The sequence below is a fragment of the Echinops telfairi genome, unplaced genomic scaffold (genome assembly GCF_000313985.2).
Source record: "Echinops telfairi isolate 266 unplaced genomic scaffold, ASM31398v2 ScPeMD7_31;HRSCAF=116, whole genome shotgun sequence".
NCBI classification, from domain to species: domain Eukaryota; kingdom Metazoa; phylum Chordata; class Mammalia; order Afrosoricida; family Tenrecidae; genus Echinops; species Echinops telfairi.
In genome coordinates, this window is record NW_022103928.1 from 24,258,585 (window position 1) to 24,274,304 (window position 15,720).

Genomic DNA, 15,720 nt, shown 5'->3' on the forward strand with positions numbered 1-15,720 from the left:
GAAGAGGACTTTATAGATTGGTGTTGGACATATAGGCTAATATCGGACTTATGGACCTGATCTGGACTGGGATGTTTTCTCAGTGTTCAATTGCTCTTGTATATAAATCTCTTTCTTATACATATACGTGTGTCAATGGATTTGTTTCTCTAGTCTACCCAGGCTAACCCACCTGTTTATTTTCATTGTTGTCTAATAGTCCACGGTATAGCTATATAAAATTTTTTTACTTTACAATTGATGAATATCTGCATAATATTCATTATGAGGTTCTTTTTACTTTTGCATTTACAGCAATGCTGCTGGGAATACATCCTTGTGCATGTATTCATGCACTTCTCTTACTGTCCTTTTACTCTGTTCTTAATCAAGCTTTCTGCTTAGTCTTGACCTTTAGAATGCTCCTATGCATTTTAGAATCAACTTATCACATTGCATAAATCATGTGTTAAGATTTTGAGTAAAATGTCATTGAGTTGATAATAAATTTACAGAATGTTAGCTTTTTTATAATGTTAATTTCAGAATCAGTTTTATACATTTCATGAGGGGAGAATTGATGCATTCACATTATGAAGTCTTCCAGTTTGTGATGTATCTCTATGAATCTCTTTAACATCAATGGTTTATCATTTTCTTGTTAGAGCCATCTTTTATTAGATAGATTTTTAGGTGCTTAATAATTTCTGGTGCTACATTATATAGTATCTTTAAGATGTTTCATCTTCTATTTGCTGCTTGATACAAACACAGTTCATTGAAAAATAATTAGTAGCTTTTGTTTTTAGATCAGGTTTAGATTTAAAGAACTATTAAGCAGAGAGTACATTCAGAGGGTTTCTACATACGGCCCTGCAGTTCCTTCATCACTAACACCTTCACTAGTATGGTACGTTTATCACAACGAATAGGACTGTGCAGTGTTTCATTCTGTTTTGCGTAGGGTTGGTATGTGATGGAACCAATTTGATGCCACCTAATCATAGTAACAATAAACCAATATCAACACATCATTATTCATTAACATGCATAACTTACTCAGATTTCCTTAATATTTGCACAATGTCTCTTTTCTGCTCCTGGATCCCGATGAAGAAATCACATTATGATTAGTTTTCATGTCTGCAGGCATTTAGCGCTAACGGTTTCTCAGATTTTTGCTGTTTTATTGCCCTTGACGGTTTTAAGATGCACTGGCCAGACAAAGCTCTAATCTATTGAAATCTGTCTGATGTTTTTTCCATAAGTAGACTGGCTTGGGGAAGGAGAACCAGAGAGGTGAAGTGCCTTTGCATCACGTTATATTAAGGATTCAGCTTGCCTGGCTGATTTTGACTGTTTAGATTGCCCTAGGTCCCTTGGCTGCAGCAGTTTGTCGGGCCTCCTCTGCACATGCTGGACTCTGTGTGCAGAAGTTACGCATGCAGCTCACAGTGAGGAACTGGTGGTTATTACCCCTGTCCGTGAGGGTGATCTGTCGACACAGTTCATGTGGAATTCTTCTGCATGAAAGACGTGTCTCTCTCCCCCACTCTCTTTACTAACTTATTCAATTATTTATGAGCCTAGACTCATGAATATATCTATAATATACAATTTATGCTTACACACCAAGTTAACATTTAACACCCTTTCTAAATTTTCTTAATTAAAATTTTTATTTTTACATATTAACTTAAATTTATTTTTATCTGGTTAATTTGAATAGTTTTTGTGAAATGCCTACATATGCCATCATATAACTTGCAAATAAAGAGTTTTACCTCTATCCTAATCACACATATTACATATTTCGAAACCTTGGTTTTCCTTGTCACAGGATTCTCAGTTGGGCCCTTAGTGCAATATGGGGTATCAGTGCGTGATAGCAGGCATTCTCAACTCGATCCTAAACCCAGAGAGAGGGCCTATAAGTTATATTGACACATATTATATGTAATGGAAATAAGCCAGCCAGCCAAAAATCTTAGCCTTTGAATTTGTATTTCGAGTCTTAAGAATACAGTTTGGTCAGTGAAAATCATAAATCACTGCCATCAAATTGATTTTGACTCATAGCAACCCTGCAGTCCATAGGAGAACTGTTCCCATGGGTTTCTAAGGCTGGACGTCTTTACAGAAGCAGACTGCCACCTGGCTCTCCTGCAGAACAGCTGGTGGGTTTGAGTCAATGACCTTTCTGCTAATAGCTGAGTGCTTTCACCAGGGTGCCATTAGGGCTCCTGTTGAAAGCTGAAGGAAGGGAGCAATATTTGCTTCTTTACCAGGTCTGTCTATTGATTTTGAAGGTTTTTTCCCATGTTGCCATTCACTCTCAAAAATTTGTTTTTCTGATCTGTGTACTTACTGTTTACTAAGTAAAAGGTGATACTGTTACTGAAGGCACATAACAAAATAAGACATTTAAAATCTTTGTTGTCACCAAGGGCTCAAGTAGAAAAAAAAGGTTTTGAAAATGATGATGGCAACAAATGTACAAATGTGCATGACACAATGGGTAGTGATAAGAGTTGTACGAGCCCCCAGTAAAATGATTTTAAAGAAAAAAAATTTTTAAAAAGCAAACAAATAAGTAGAAAGAGAAAGCTTAAAGGGTTGCAGAACAAAAGGTACACATTTGATCACCTTTTTCAGTTCACATACAAGGAGGACCAAGAATACCTTTATGGTAAGTCAACTGCAAGTGAAAACTAAAATACAAAAACAAAAGCAAAACTTATTTCCCACATAGAAACAGGCAATTGTATGGTACAAAGCTAAGTATATGATACAGTTATTAAAATACTCGTGATTTTTGCTGGTATGAAAATACCACTTAATAATCTGAGTCAAATTGAAAATGAGAAGAAGTAGAAAGTTGTGGTTCTTTTCTTTTCATGATACCTTTGACTTCCTATATAGTGTACTGCATCTGTGACTTGCTTTTGTAGGAATCCAAACGCCGGATGAATTACTTTTTAGATGTTTTCCTATTTCCTCCAGAAGACTTAGCTTTGAATGCAGCTGTTCTACTGTGGCCTGGGAAAATTAATCCTATCTTTGATGAAAATGATGAGGTAAGTTGTGCTTTGAGTATGTCCTCTTATATTTGGACAGTTTTGAGACGTGTTCATATTTAGGTTTTATACATATTTGCCTTTTAAAAAGTACCTTTTAGAAATAACGTCATGTGTCAACCTGAGGTTCAGGTGAAAGGCAGTGAAGTCTTAACTCACAGTGCCTGCTAAGTCATGAGGCTGAAGTGAGAACTAGCGTTCCAAGTAACAGAATAACAGTGAGCGCCATGGGAGGTGCTTTCTAGTTAATAAATCACTTAACACCACAACCGTCCCCAGACTCCTGTTATCCGACTCCATAGATGAGGGAAATGAGACTCAGAGAGGTTGAATAACTTGCTCAATCTCACTAAGATAAAAGAAGTAGCAAGTTGACGATTTCACCTCAGACTGCATCGAGTTCAGATTCTGAGGAACTCCTAACAGAGCCCATTTACCCTGTCTTGAGAGGGCATGTGTAAGTGGTATCAGTCAGAGACACCTGGGCTCCAAGGCAGATTTCAACTTCTAGTATTTTGTGCTTTCAGACTTGCTTCTCAGACTCTATAAACTTCAATTTCTTCATCTCTAAAAGAATAATAATAAATGTGGTAATGAGGTTAGGTATTTGCTATGTGACCAGTAATAGGTAGCTTTTATTATTATCCCAGGGGTCTGATAGATAATTTAAATGCCTAATTAATAAATAAGAGTTATCAGAGTCACTTTGGGGATCTAGGGATTATTTCCTGAGTGGCTTATTATTCTTTGCATTTTTACCTCAGTCATTATCTACAATCTTTTATTTTGTATTCATTTTTACTTTGCCTTTGAAAAAGCTCATTGAGAATGCTAAACAAAAAAGAGAAAGTGAACTAATAGCCAGGAGAGAGAAACTGATGTTGGAAGTAGAAAAGGAATCGAGACGCATGGAAGAATTTACAGAATTTGCGGAGCTGGAACGCATGCACCAGGTCGGTTAAACATGCCAGGGAGGAGCTCTGGCGGGCCCCCAGATTTAAATAGGGCAGATTTGCATAGTCACACAGGGACAGGGTAATGTATCTTACTGTGGCAAACAAGAGCCTGACTCTTGGGCCTGCCGTGGCCTTCTGCCCAGGTGATCTTTTGTTTGTGACATAGCTTTCTATTCGTAAGATCTACCTAACTGAATCTCTTGCAATAATGTTGTGAAATTACTATTTAAAATTGCTTTATAAATTTAAGGACCTATCATGCAGTATCTTATAATCTTGTTATAGCATTACTTGAATGCTTCTTGAGGTAAAAAACCAAACGAAACCAAAAACGATTTGCTTTCAGTATGTGGCAGATGTTAGACAACTGCAGAAACGTATTCAGGAGTCCGAGGAAGCAGTGCAGTTCATCAATAAAGAAGAGGAGCTTTTCAAGTGGGAGCTGACAAAATACCCTGAACTGGAGAAGCTGAAAGTGAACATCGAGCCCTATCACAAGTTTTTTACTCTCATTTTGAAGTGGCAACGAACGGAAAAACGGTAATATATTTTTTCTGGTGATGTAATGAAAATGAAGTAAATGGCAGAAAGGGATTATCAGTTGATTGTATTTTCTTGGGTATTTAAAACAGAGCTTAATCTACTCACTTTAAGGTGAACCAAGAATGGGAGAAGTATCAATGTTGCTAAAGTATCACCCGACTTGACTAGTGAGGAACCTGGGTAGCATAGTGGTTAAGGATTGGGATGCTTTCCTCAAGGTCAACAGTTCAGAATCATCAGTCACTCCATTGGAGGGAGATTAGGCTTTCTACTTCAATGAAAAGTTACAGTCTTAGAAACCCACAGGAGCAGTTCTACCCTACCCTATAGGGTCTGACTGTGAGTCAGAACTGACTCCGTGGCAGTGAGTTTGTCTTTTTGGTAACTTGACTAGCTAGGCCTGGGGCTGCCACCCGGTCAGCAATGAACTACTAACCACAAGGTTGACTGTTCAAACCCACTAGCTGCTCCAAGGGAGAAAGATGGAGCTGTTTGCTCCTGTAAAGATTTGCAGCCTCAGAAAACCTATTTAGGATCGCCCTAAGTTGAGATCAACTTGGTGGCAGTGGGTTTGGATTTTTGAATTTAACTAATATAACATCTAAAGTCTCGTTTTCGTTTCCCAGAATTAATCCACTTCTTAATGCAATTAACCTAATGTTTTTTGACTAATGCTTACACCATAAATTAGAGATGTTGAGTCAGATTTGCATTTTGAGACGATACCTTTATTCAGTCTCCATTTGCAAACCTGATGCATATTAGCAGCTGCAGGATGGTTGAAAGAATGACTAGTTTTAAACCTCTCGTTTTCAGGTGGATGGATGGAGGGTTTTTGGACCTCAATGGGGAAGGAATGGAAGCGGATGTGGATGAATTTTCTCGAGAAATTTTTAAGACACTGAAATTTTTCCAAGCCAAACAAAAGAAGGAACTACAAGAAAAAAGAAAAACAGCAAAAAGACGCTCTCTGGTAGAAGAGAAAACTGAAGAAGAACCAAAAGATAATCCTACTATTAATATGTGTGCTGCAGTAATGGAGCAGATAAAAACCTTTAAGGTATGAGAAGACTTAATGATATTTTAATATTATAAATATATCTTTCAACGTTCTAGTCACCATTGTATAAAAAGTAAAATTCATCCCTGATCTTACTTTTTATGTATACCAGGAGTCTTCTTGTGTGTAAAATGGATTTGGTGACTACTGGAAGCACCTGGCCCACCACGATAAGCCAATCCTAATACACCATCTCTCTGGCTCTAGTGATTGGTTCAGGAGTAGGCATGTAGCCCAAACTGGGTCAAAGTTTTCTGTGAAAATTTTGAACTGCATCTGGGAAAGAAAGTCCCTTGTCTGTTTTTATAAGCTGTAAGGATATGAATTAATCAGAAAAAAATAGATTTTAAGATTTCTTTTTCAGTCCTTCAACCTCTTGGTCGAGTTCTGACTCCCCCCCATTCTTCTGGTTCAAAAATGGGCACTGTGAAAGAGCTGAGGGTTCAGCATAGGGAAGAAGTGGTGAAGACCAGGAGAAAGAGTGTTCTTCCTTTCATCTTTTGAACCCAAATCATTAAACCCCTCGCCATGAAGGGACACTGGTATGTGGAGAACAGCAGCCACATCCGGGGCTAGGGAGGAGAGAGGCACGCAGCCAGCCACATTTTGTTATATACTGTGGCAAAGGGCTCTTCAGGCCCTAGGAAAGTAGTAGAAAATTGTTCAGACACCTCACTGAAAATAACACCAAATAAGCCTATTGAAAACATTGGAAGCTGAACCACATTTTTATGATGTACTATGATAAAACTAAATGATCATAATGAAACAGATTACCATTAATCAAGCATAATTCAAATATTGTATGATATCATAACTATTTCTTTTTTTCAGGATGAACATGTTTTAAGTGTATTCTTTAAGTCTGTGAAACACTTAGTCTTTCCTAAAGTGGGTGATACCACTCCCTGGGGTGTGCTGGAACGAGCCAGGGAGACTGCAAAAGCAGATACCTCCACTTTATCCTGGGTATGGGCTGTGGTACAAAAGTTTGTAATTTCCAGTGGGGGTGTTGAGGGGTTTTTTTTTTCCCCCTGACAAGGGGCAGTAGGACAAATAAGTTTGGGAACCTATGACTTAGATGAAGAAGGATTTAAGTCCAGAGAAGTTGTTCTTAGACTATGAATCTTAAGAATGACCCAAAGATGACCTGGCAGAGCCCCTTATACCATCAAGCGATAATGAAGAGAAATTGAATAATGCTAATGGAAATATTTGGAAGCAGAATCAAAGCTGAATCCAGGAACGTTGGTCCATGTTTCAGTCTTTCTTCATGACGTCACGGAAGCCAGTCCCTTTATAGAATGCTGTTGTATGCCACTGAGTGGATTCTGACTGATAGCTACCCTACTGGGCAGAGCAAACCCCCAGCTCTTTTCTCCCCGGGAGCAGCTGGCACTTGGAACCGTTGATCTTTCCATTAGCAATTAGTTGTGAATGGTTGGGAGTCACAATTCTGCACATAGTAGTGGCATACCTGGGGCAAGGCACACCACATTTCTGTGTCTCAGTCACTTGATTTGATCTGTATTTCCCCAATTTCTAACGATACTGATTGCCCCTTTATATTTTATTCATTCAACAAATATCTATTGAGTGTCTGCTATGGAACAGGTACTGAGGTATTGTCACAACCTCTGCTCTCATAGAATTTACATTCTATTTGCCTTTCATTTTCCTCCTCTTCTGTTAGTGTTTGCCTTTAAATTGTGGATTTAAGGGATTTTTAAGCCCTACTCCATGACCCATGGGGTTGCCAGGAGTTGGAATGGACGCAATGGTAATGGTTGGTTTGGTATACCATGTTCTGGGGAATGATCCTTAGATTATGAATATGTTTGTGCCTGGTATACAAAGAGGCTTCTAAAAGTTTGTAGAAAATAGAATGAAATGGTAATGAAAATCTTCCACAAACTTTTTAAAAAAATCATTTTATTGGGGGCTCATACAACTCTTACCACAATCCATCCATCCATCCATTGTGTCAAACACACTTGTACATTTGTTTCCCTCATCGTTCTTAAAACATTTGCTTTCTACTTGAGCCCTCGGTATCAGCTCCTCATTTTTTCCACTCACTCCCTGCCCACCCATCCCTCATGAACCCTTGATAATTTATAAATTATTATTATTTTGTCATGTCTTACACTGACCGCTGTCTCCCTTCACCCACTTTTCTGTTGTCCGTTGTCCAGGGAGGGGGCTATATGTACATCATTGTGACTAGTTCCCCCTTTCTTCCCCACCTTCCCTCCACCCTCCCAGTATCACCACTCTCACCGCTGGTCCTGAGGGGTTCATCTGTCCTGGATTCCCTGTGTTTTCAGTACCTACCTATACCAGTGTACATCATCTGGTGTAGCCAGATTTGTAAGGTAGAATTGGGATCATGATGGGGGGTGGGGGGAGGAAGTATTAAAGAACTAGAGGAAAGGTGTATGTTTCATTATTGCTACACTACACCCTGACTGTCTTGTCTCCTCCCCATGACCCTTCTATAAGAGGGGATGTCCAGTTGCCTACAGATGGGCTTTGTGTCCCCACTCCATCCTCACCTTCATTCACAATGATATGATTTTTTTTTCTTTGATGCCTGATACCTGATCCCATCGACACTCATGATCACACAGGCCAGTGTGCTTCTTCCATGTAGGCTTTGTTGTTTCTGAGCTAGATGGCCACTTGTTTATCTACAAGCCTTTAACACCCCAGGCACTATATCTTTTGATAGCCAGGCACTATCAGCTTTCTTCACCACATTTGCTTATTCACCTGCTTTGTCTTCAGTGATTGTGTCGGGAAGGTGAGCAACATGGAATGCCAGTTTAATATGACACGGTGTTCTTTCATTGAGGGAGTACTTGAGTAGAGGTCCAATGTCCACCTGCTACCTTAATACTAAACCTATAAATATATGCACATAGGTCTATTTCCCCATCCTCATATATAAATATGCTTACATATGTACATGCTTTTATTAGGCCTCTATAAATGCCCTTTGCCTCCTACTTCTTTCCTCTATTTCCTTTTGTCCCACTATCATGCTCAGCTTTCATTTTGGTTTCAGTAATTCCTCTCGGTTACATTGACCTTGATCAAACCCTACCAGGCCTCTTATAGACTTACACCCTCCTTGCCACTGATTTTGAATCACTTGTTGTTCCCTTGTCCCTGAAGTTGTTAACACCCACATCCTTTCCCCCACCTCCTCTCCCATGTCCCCCAGAACTGTCTGTCCCATTGTATTTTACCTCCAGATTGTTTATCCCGCCTGTCTTATCTAGATAGACCTGCAGAGATAATACTATGCACAAAAACAAGACAGAGCTAAACAAAGCAACAAAAGAAAAGAAAACAAAATAACAACCAATGACACACACACAAAAAGTCTGTAAATAGTTCAGGTCTGTTTCTTGATCTTTAGGAGTGTTTTCCTGTCAAGTCTGATGTGGTGCCATGCCTTGGCCCCAAAGTCAATTTTTGGTATTCCCTGGGGAGTTCATTGCTCTGCTCCCCTTGCTCTTCTGTTACACCCCCGTAGTGTTTTGCCTCGGTGTGGTAGGGTCAGATCAGGTGCAGTTCCCACACTGTGTCTCCATTGTTGTTCCCTGTAGGGCTATGGGTCAGTGAGGGATGTTGTGTCTTGTAGTGGGGCTGGCCAGATGGTCCTCTCTTTTCTTTGGCTGCTCTGAGCGGGGATATTGTCCTCAGGGCTTGGTGGGCCAGGATGTGCTCCACTCTCTCTTCCTCCCCTTCATTTGCTCCCATGTGTTCTGATCAGACATGTCCCTCTTCCTGAGCTGTAGCTTCAGTGCTGTCCTTTGAAGTGAATTCTTCTGGGGGGAGGGGTGGCTGTCCATGTAGTTGGGATTGGGGCCGGCCCCTCCCTCAGACTCTCTACTGGTTCCCTGCTTCATGCTGGTATGTTGCATTCACACCGGGTTGAAGTCTGGTCCCTTTTGCTCTGTGGAGATATAAACAATCCCCTCCCTTTGGGTGGGTTATGGCCATGGTTCCCCTGAGCTACCCATTTCTTTTTTTTCTTTCCACCCCCTCCTTTTTAGTTGGCTACCATATGTATCCCTGGATTTGGTCTGGCCCCTGCCATACTACCTAGACCTCACCCCAGGAATGTTTGTATCCAGTAGTTTTTTCCCTATGCCCCTTTTGCATTTTTATTTTTAAAGCTTAACTCAGTGGACTCATGTTGTACTTGTCCTTTTGTGCTTGGCTTACTTCTCTTAACATACTTTCCTCCAGTTCTTCCCATGCGGCGATGTGCTTCATGAGTTCATCATTGTTTTTTAGCGATGCATAGTACTCCCCTATATGTATGTATGCACCACAGTTTTTTAATCCATTCATCTGTTGATGGAAATTTGGGTTGTTTCCAACTCCTTGCAATTGTGAACTGTGCTGAGATGAATATTGGAGCACAGATGTGTGGCCGTGGTTTGTTTCTTGTCTCTTCTGGGTATATGCCCAGTAGGGGGATTGCTGGGTCGTATGGTAGCTCCATTTCCATCTGTTTTAGAAATTGCCAAATCGATTTCCATAGTGGCTGTACATACCTACAGGTCCACCAGCAGTGAATGAGAGTTCCTATCTCACCACAGCCCCTCCAACACTTATTGCTTTCCGATTTTTTGAATGGGGCTATCTTTGAAGGTGTTAGGTGGTATCTCATTGTTCTTCCACAAACTTTGTGAAGCCTCTTGGTATCTCTCTGAGGCGCTGGTGGCACACTGTAGGATGACCATTGGGCTGCTGACCCTAATGTTGGGGTTTTAAACCCACCAGCTGCTCTGTGGAAGAAAGATGGCACTATCTGGTCCTGTAACACCTTACAGCCTCTGAAATCCTACATACTCTGAATCTACATCTGTTCAATGACTTGATAGTAAATGAATGTAATAATTTGAAGAACTCTAATTTTTATGCTATCAAGGGTTAATTCTTAAATATATATGTGTATGAAAGTCAAGTGAGTGACCTACTATTCTTTATGTTTTCATCCTTAGGAGTATATCCCTACTGTCTCCATTCTGTGCAATCCGGGAATGAGACCTCGCCACTGGGCCCAGATGTCAGAAATTGTAGGCTATGACTTGACTCCAGACTCTGGAAGTACCCTGAGAAAAATTTTAAAATTAAACCTTACACAATATTTGGATCAATTTGAAGTAATAAGTGCAGGTGCAAGCAAGGTAAACATAAAGATCAACTAACATACTTTGAATTTGCTAATCAAAACACTGTCATTCAAAACAGCTTTATTGTGAATTCTGAAGGAAATATTGCCCCATACTGGGCCATCCTCACAAACATTTCTATGTCTGAGCCCCTGCTGCATCCACTGTGTCAATCTCTCTCATTATGGGTCTCCTCTTTCTCTTGGAGGCCTACGCATCAGCAAGTTTGGCTTTTGGTTTGGTCTATTTTGTTGACTCTCTACCAAGAATGAGTCTTTTTTTTTTACTCATTTTATTGGGGGCTCGTACAACGCTTATCACAATCCATGCATCCATTGTGTGAAGCACTTTTGTGCATTTGTCGCCCTCACCATTCTCAAAACATTTGCTTCCAAGACTGATTCTTATTAGGAATTATTAAATTGTTAAAAATTTCTCTCATTAAAAAAAATACACTGTAGCTACCGATGATGTTGGAAATTTCTCCAAAATGCTTATCTGGTTAACTAAGGAAAGTCACTATAGTCAATAAGATCTTTTCTCCCACCACCCTATTCCTCTTCCTTCCTTCTAGGAATTTTCATTAGAGAAAGCCATGCACACAATGATGGGGACTTGGGATGATATTTCTTTTCATATAAGTTTGTATCGTGATACTGGAGTCTGTATTCTTTCTTCAGTGGATGAGATTCAGACTATCCTTGATGATCAAATTATAAAAACCCAGACAATGAGAGGCTCACCTTTCATCAAGCCATTTGAAAAAGAGATCAAGGTATGCTAAATATATTGAGCTCCTGGGCCTGGTCATTACAAAAAGTTGCAGTCTTTCTACATTTGTTCTCCCTGGGGATAGGTCAATTTGTTGGATCGGCTTTTAAGAAGTTTATTGAAATCAGACTATAATCTCGATAGTTTTCTAGTAAAACATTAGAACATATATTCAGAAACTGATAGAAATATATAGACTATATTTGAGAAAGTAAATAGTAATTTTGAAAAGAAAAACAGCTTCATCAAAATAAATCTTCTCCATCTTCAGCATTTTCTGATCTGTGTTCAGTATTACTAGTAGCACAACTCAGTTGTGTTGACCAACAATGCCTACAGACATTTGTCAAATGTCTCCTGGGTTTGGCATCCAAATTGCCTCTGGTAGTGAACCACAGATGCAGGACAACATACCGTATATACTTGAGTATAAGCTGAGTTTTTCAGCACATTTTTAATGCAGTTTTTGTGGTAAAATTAGGTGCCTCGGCTGATATTTGGGTCAGCTTATGCTCAAGTATATATAGTATATTTCTGGATGCTGTTTTGACTTGGAAGGAGGACCTAGGGGTTAGGAAATTAGACTCAGTAACGACCCAGTCATTTCTAATTGTGAATTTTAATAACTTCAGAAAAGCTCCGACTTCCTACCTAGAGTTTTTCTAAGGCTATGTGTGGTATACCCATAAGTGATATTGAACTGTTTTGCATTGATTTAAAAATAAGAGTAAAATTTGAACACTTTTCCACATTATAATTTCTACCTTTTCTCAAACAACTAGAACTAATACAGTGTGCTTTCCATTAAGGCCTGGGAGGACCGCTTGATTAGAATACAAGAAACAATTGATGAATGGTTAAAAGTACAAGCTCAATGGCTGTATTTGGAGCCCATCTTTTGTTCTGAGGATATTATGCAACAGATGCCGGAAGAAGGGCGTCAGTTTCTCACAGTAGACAGACATTGGCGGGATATCATGAGGTTTTGTGCGAAAGATCCAAAGGTGAAATGTTGATTTTCTCTCTTACATTAGATGAAATCTTTATTTTGGCTGCTAGCATAAGCATTTAAGCTTATGCTAGACTTTCAAGATAAGAAAAATATGAGGCCCAATCTCTTAGTACTCCTACATAGTTTACAAGTACAAAGGTAAAATCTGACCATTGTAAACAAACTGGAGAGTTCAGAAAACATTTTTTAAAGCAGCATTTTTATTTTCAAACCACAAGACACACATTACTTATACCTCATGTTCCATTATCTTCTGATTACATTTCCCCCATGAACTTTGGGAAGCCCCCTCATATAATGGAGCTGCTTCAAATATGCATTTAATTTCTGTAAAGATTCACAGCCTTGGAAACCCTGGGGCCAGTTCTACTCTGTCAGACGTGGTCTCCATGAGGTAGAATCAACTCCACAGCAGGGCTGTTTTTTTTTCAGGTTAATAAGACACTCTTGCCTGTAGATTAACCTGTTGTTGTTGTTTTCTGTAGATGACCAGATGGTAAATATTTTGGACTTTGAGAGACAGATAGTCTTGGTTACAACTCCAACTCCATAACTCTGCTGTCGTCTTTCTAAAGCAGTCATATATAAATGAATGGATCGCTAATAAAACTTACCTTCTAAGACGACAAAGTTTTGATGGGTTCCCCAAGTGTCATTTTCCTCTTGATTTGTTCCACTTTTTAAATGTGTAGAAGTAATTCTTTTTTTTTTTTTTAAAGAAGCAATTCTTAGTTCACAGACCACACAAAAGTAGGCAGCAGATTGGTGTAGATGGTTGAGTTTATGAGCGACAGTTGTAAAAATAGAAATTAAGCCACACACCAACCTAACAATTTCAGACATCATTTAAAAGAATGCAGGAAAAGGGAAACTATGAATGGCCATCATAACTTCTCGTTTGCACTTGGATAAGCATATCTAATTTGCTTTCTGGTGGCGGCATCTGGAGAACACGCACAGACATGGTACCTCACAAGAGAAGGAAGCGAAGGCCACCAGTCTTGGTGCTCAGGTGGCTGAAGCAGGGGATGTCTGGTGTCTGCCACATTTTTGCATCTTTCAGTTACACTTTTGTCCATGTCACTGATCTCTGGCAAGGAAGCCATCTGCATGTGACTGATAGGGTGAAGGTGATGCTGACTGAGCTGAATCTTAACCCTACATCTCTATGTTGGCTGCCCAGGATGTGGCCCAGAGGTACAAGGAGCTGGCATCACTGTCCTGCACATCACACTGTGAACCACAGGAGGAAACTGGACTAAGACCCTTGACCCAGGGGCCCAGTCTGCCCTCTGAGCCCTTGCCTGTTTGGGGATAAAGAGTGGGCAGATTGAGGATGTTATCCCATCCCCTGAGCACCTGATGGAAGAGTTGGGGTCACCAGCTGTGAATAGGATCTTAAAGTTATTTGTTTATTTATATTGGTTATTTTGTGTTAATAAATTGCCTTCACATGCATACATACACAAAATAGTTATGATTTATCATATTATAAGAGTTTACAAAAAACATAACCACTTCACTAAAATTTTTCTTAAGTACTTTAACATTTCTGAAATCATATCGATTCACATTCTGTCTCATTAAATGTTTACCTAGTCTGTGAACACTAATTAAAACAAACATGCATCTTTTAGGTTCTTGCCGCTACGTCATTAACAGGCTTATTGGAGAAACTGCAGAACTGCAATGACCTCTTGGAGAAAATTATGAAAGGCCTGAATGCATACCTTGAAAAGAAGCGCCTCTTCTTCCCTCGGTATGGTGGATGACTGATTCTTCTAAAACGATAAGCGGTTTCTGTTGTGTGATGAATTGGAACTAAAATGTTCGTATCTCTTTTTCATATGCTTTTTCTCCTAGTTTTTTCTTCTTGTCAAACGATGAGATGCTAGAGATTTTGTCCGAGACCAAAGATCCCCTTAGAGTTCAGCCTCACTTAAAGAAGTGCTTTGAAGGCATTGCTAAACTGGAGTTCCTTGCCAATTTGGACATTAAGGCCATGTATAGCTCTGAAGGCGAGCGAGTGGAGCTGATTGCACTCATTTCCACGTCGGCCGCCAGGGGCGCTGTGGAAAAGTGGCTCATTCAAGTGGAAGACCTGATGCTCCGGAGTATTCATGATGTGATCGCTGCGGCCAGACTGGTGGGTTTCCTTGGATCTTATGTGTGGCCTGTATGCTGCAAACGTTCCTTGTAGGAGGTCTTAAATGGGTCCTGATAACTCCACACTGAAAGTTCTTATAATTTAAACCATTCTTTACTATTATTCATATCAAACATAAAATACAACACTCTGATTCATATAAACTATTAGAAGTGATTATAACATGTAATTTAAGTGCAAACCCCAAAAAGGTGTTATGAGAGAAATAACAGGGTATATCACTTAGAGTGGGACAGGGTCAGCCATAGGCTCCCTGAGGAGGTGCCATTGAAACTGAGATCTGAAGGATCAATAGAAATGAACTAGATAGATAGTAAATGGGATAAACATCTCACTCAAAAATTCACTGTCTTTGAGTCAATTCTGACTCATAGGGACCCTATGGAATAGAGTAGAACTGCCCCCGTGGTTTTCTGAGGTTGTCTCTCTTTACAGGAGTAGAAAGCCCCATCTTTCTCTTGCACAGCAGCTCGGTGTAACCCACTACACCTGGGGCTCCTCGGGGAAAATCATCTAGGTATCTGGAATTAAGACCCTGGGGTCGGAAAGAACAGGGATGCTTAAGAACCTCCAAGAAGGAGTCGAGTGAGCAAAGTAGAAAGTGAAGTTGAATGAGGTTGTAAAAGCAAGAAGTTTTGGAATTAGCATTTTATTTTAAATGCAATGGAAAGCCACCAAAGGATTTTAATTAGCAGAGGAGCATGAGCTGGCTGACATTTTTGTATCATTACAGTTATTGTTACAAGGATCCTTGATGGCACTGTGGTAAGTATTGGAGTGCTAAACACAAGGCCAGTGATACAAATCCACCAGCTGGAAGACAAATGGGTACATAAGCAAATGTGGTGAAGAAAGCTGATGGTGGCTGGCTATCAAAAGATATAGCATCTGGGGTCTTAAAGGCTTGAAGGTAAACAAGCAGCCATCTAGCTCAGAAGCAACAAAGCCCAGATGGAAGAAGCA

The 15,720-nt window shown here is 39.8% G+C and overlaps 1 protein-coding gene across 1 annotated transcript in view; it reads left to right on the forward strand.

Moving 5' to 3' along the window:
* DNAH12 (dynein axonemal heavy chain 12) overlaps positions 1-15,720 on the forward strand; it is a 197,129-nt gene that overhangs the window by 41,880 nt on the left and 139,529 nt on the right. The window contains exons 14-22 of the mRNA XM_045290129.1: positions 2,931-3,056; positions 3,875-4,009; positions 4,359-4,552; positions 5,372-5,615; positions 10,637-10,822; positions 11,382-11,582; positions 12,388-12,582; positions 14,228-14,349; positions 14,454-14,736. Of these exons, the coding sequence (XP_045146064.1) occupies positions 2,931-3,056; positions 3,875-4,009; positions 4,359-4,552; positions 5,372-5,615; positions 10,637-10,822; positions 11,382-11,582; positions 12,388-12,582; positions 14,228-14,349; positions 14,454-14,736 (1,686 nt within the window). The remainder of the gene's footprint in view (positions 1-2,930; positions 3,057-3,874; positions 4,010-4,358; positions 4,553-5,371; positions 5,616-10,636; positions 10,823-11,381; positions 11,583-12,387; positions 12,583-14,227; positions 14,350-14,453; positions 14,737-15,720) is intronic.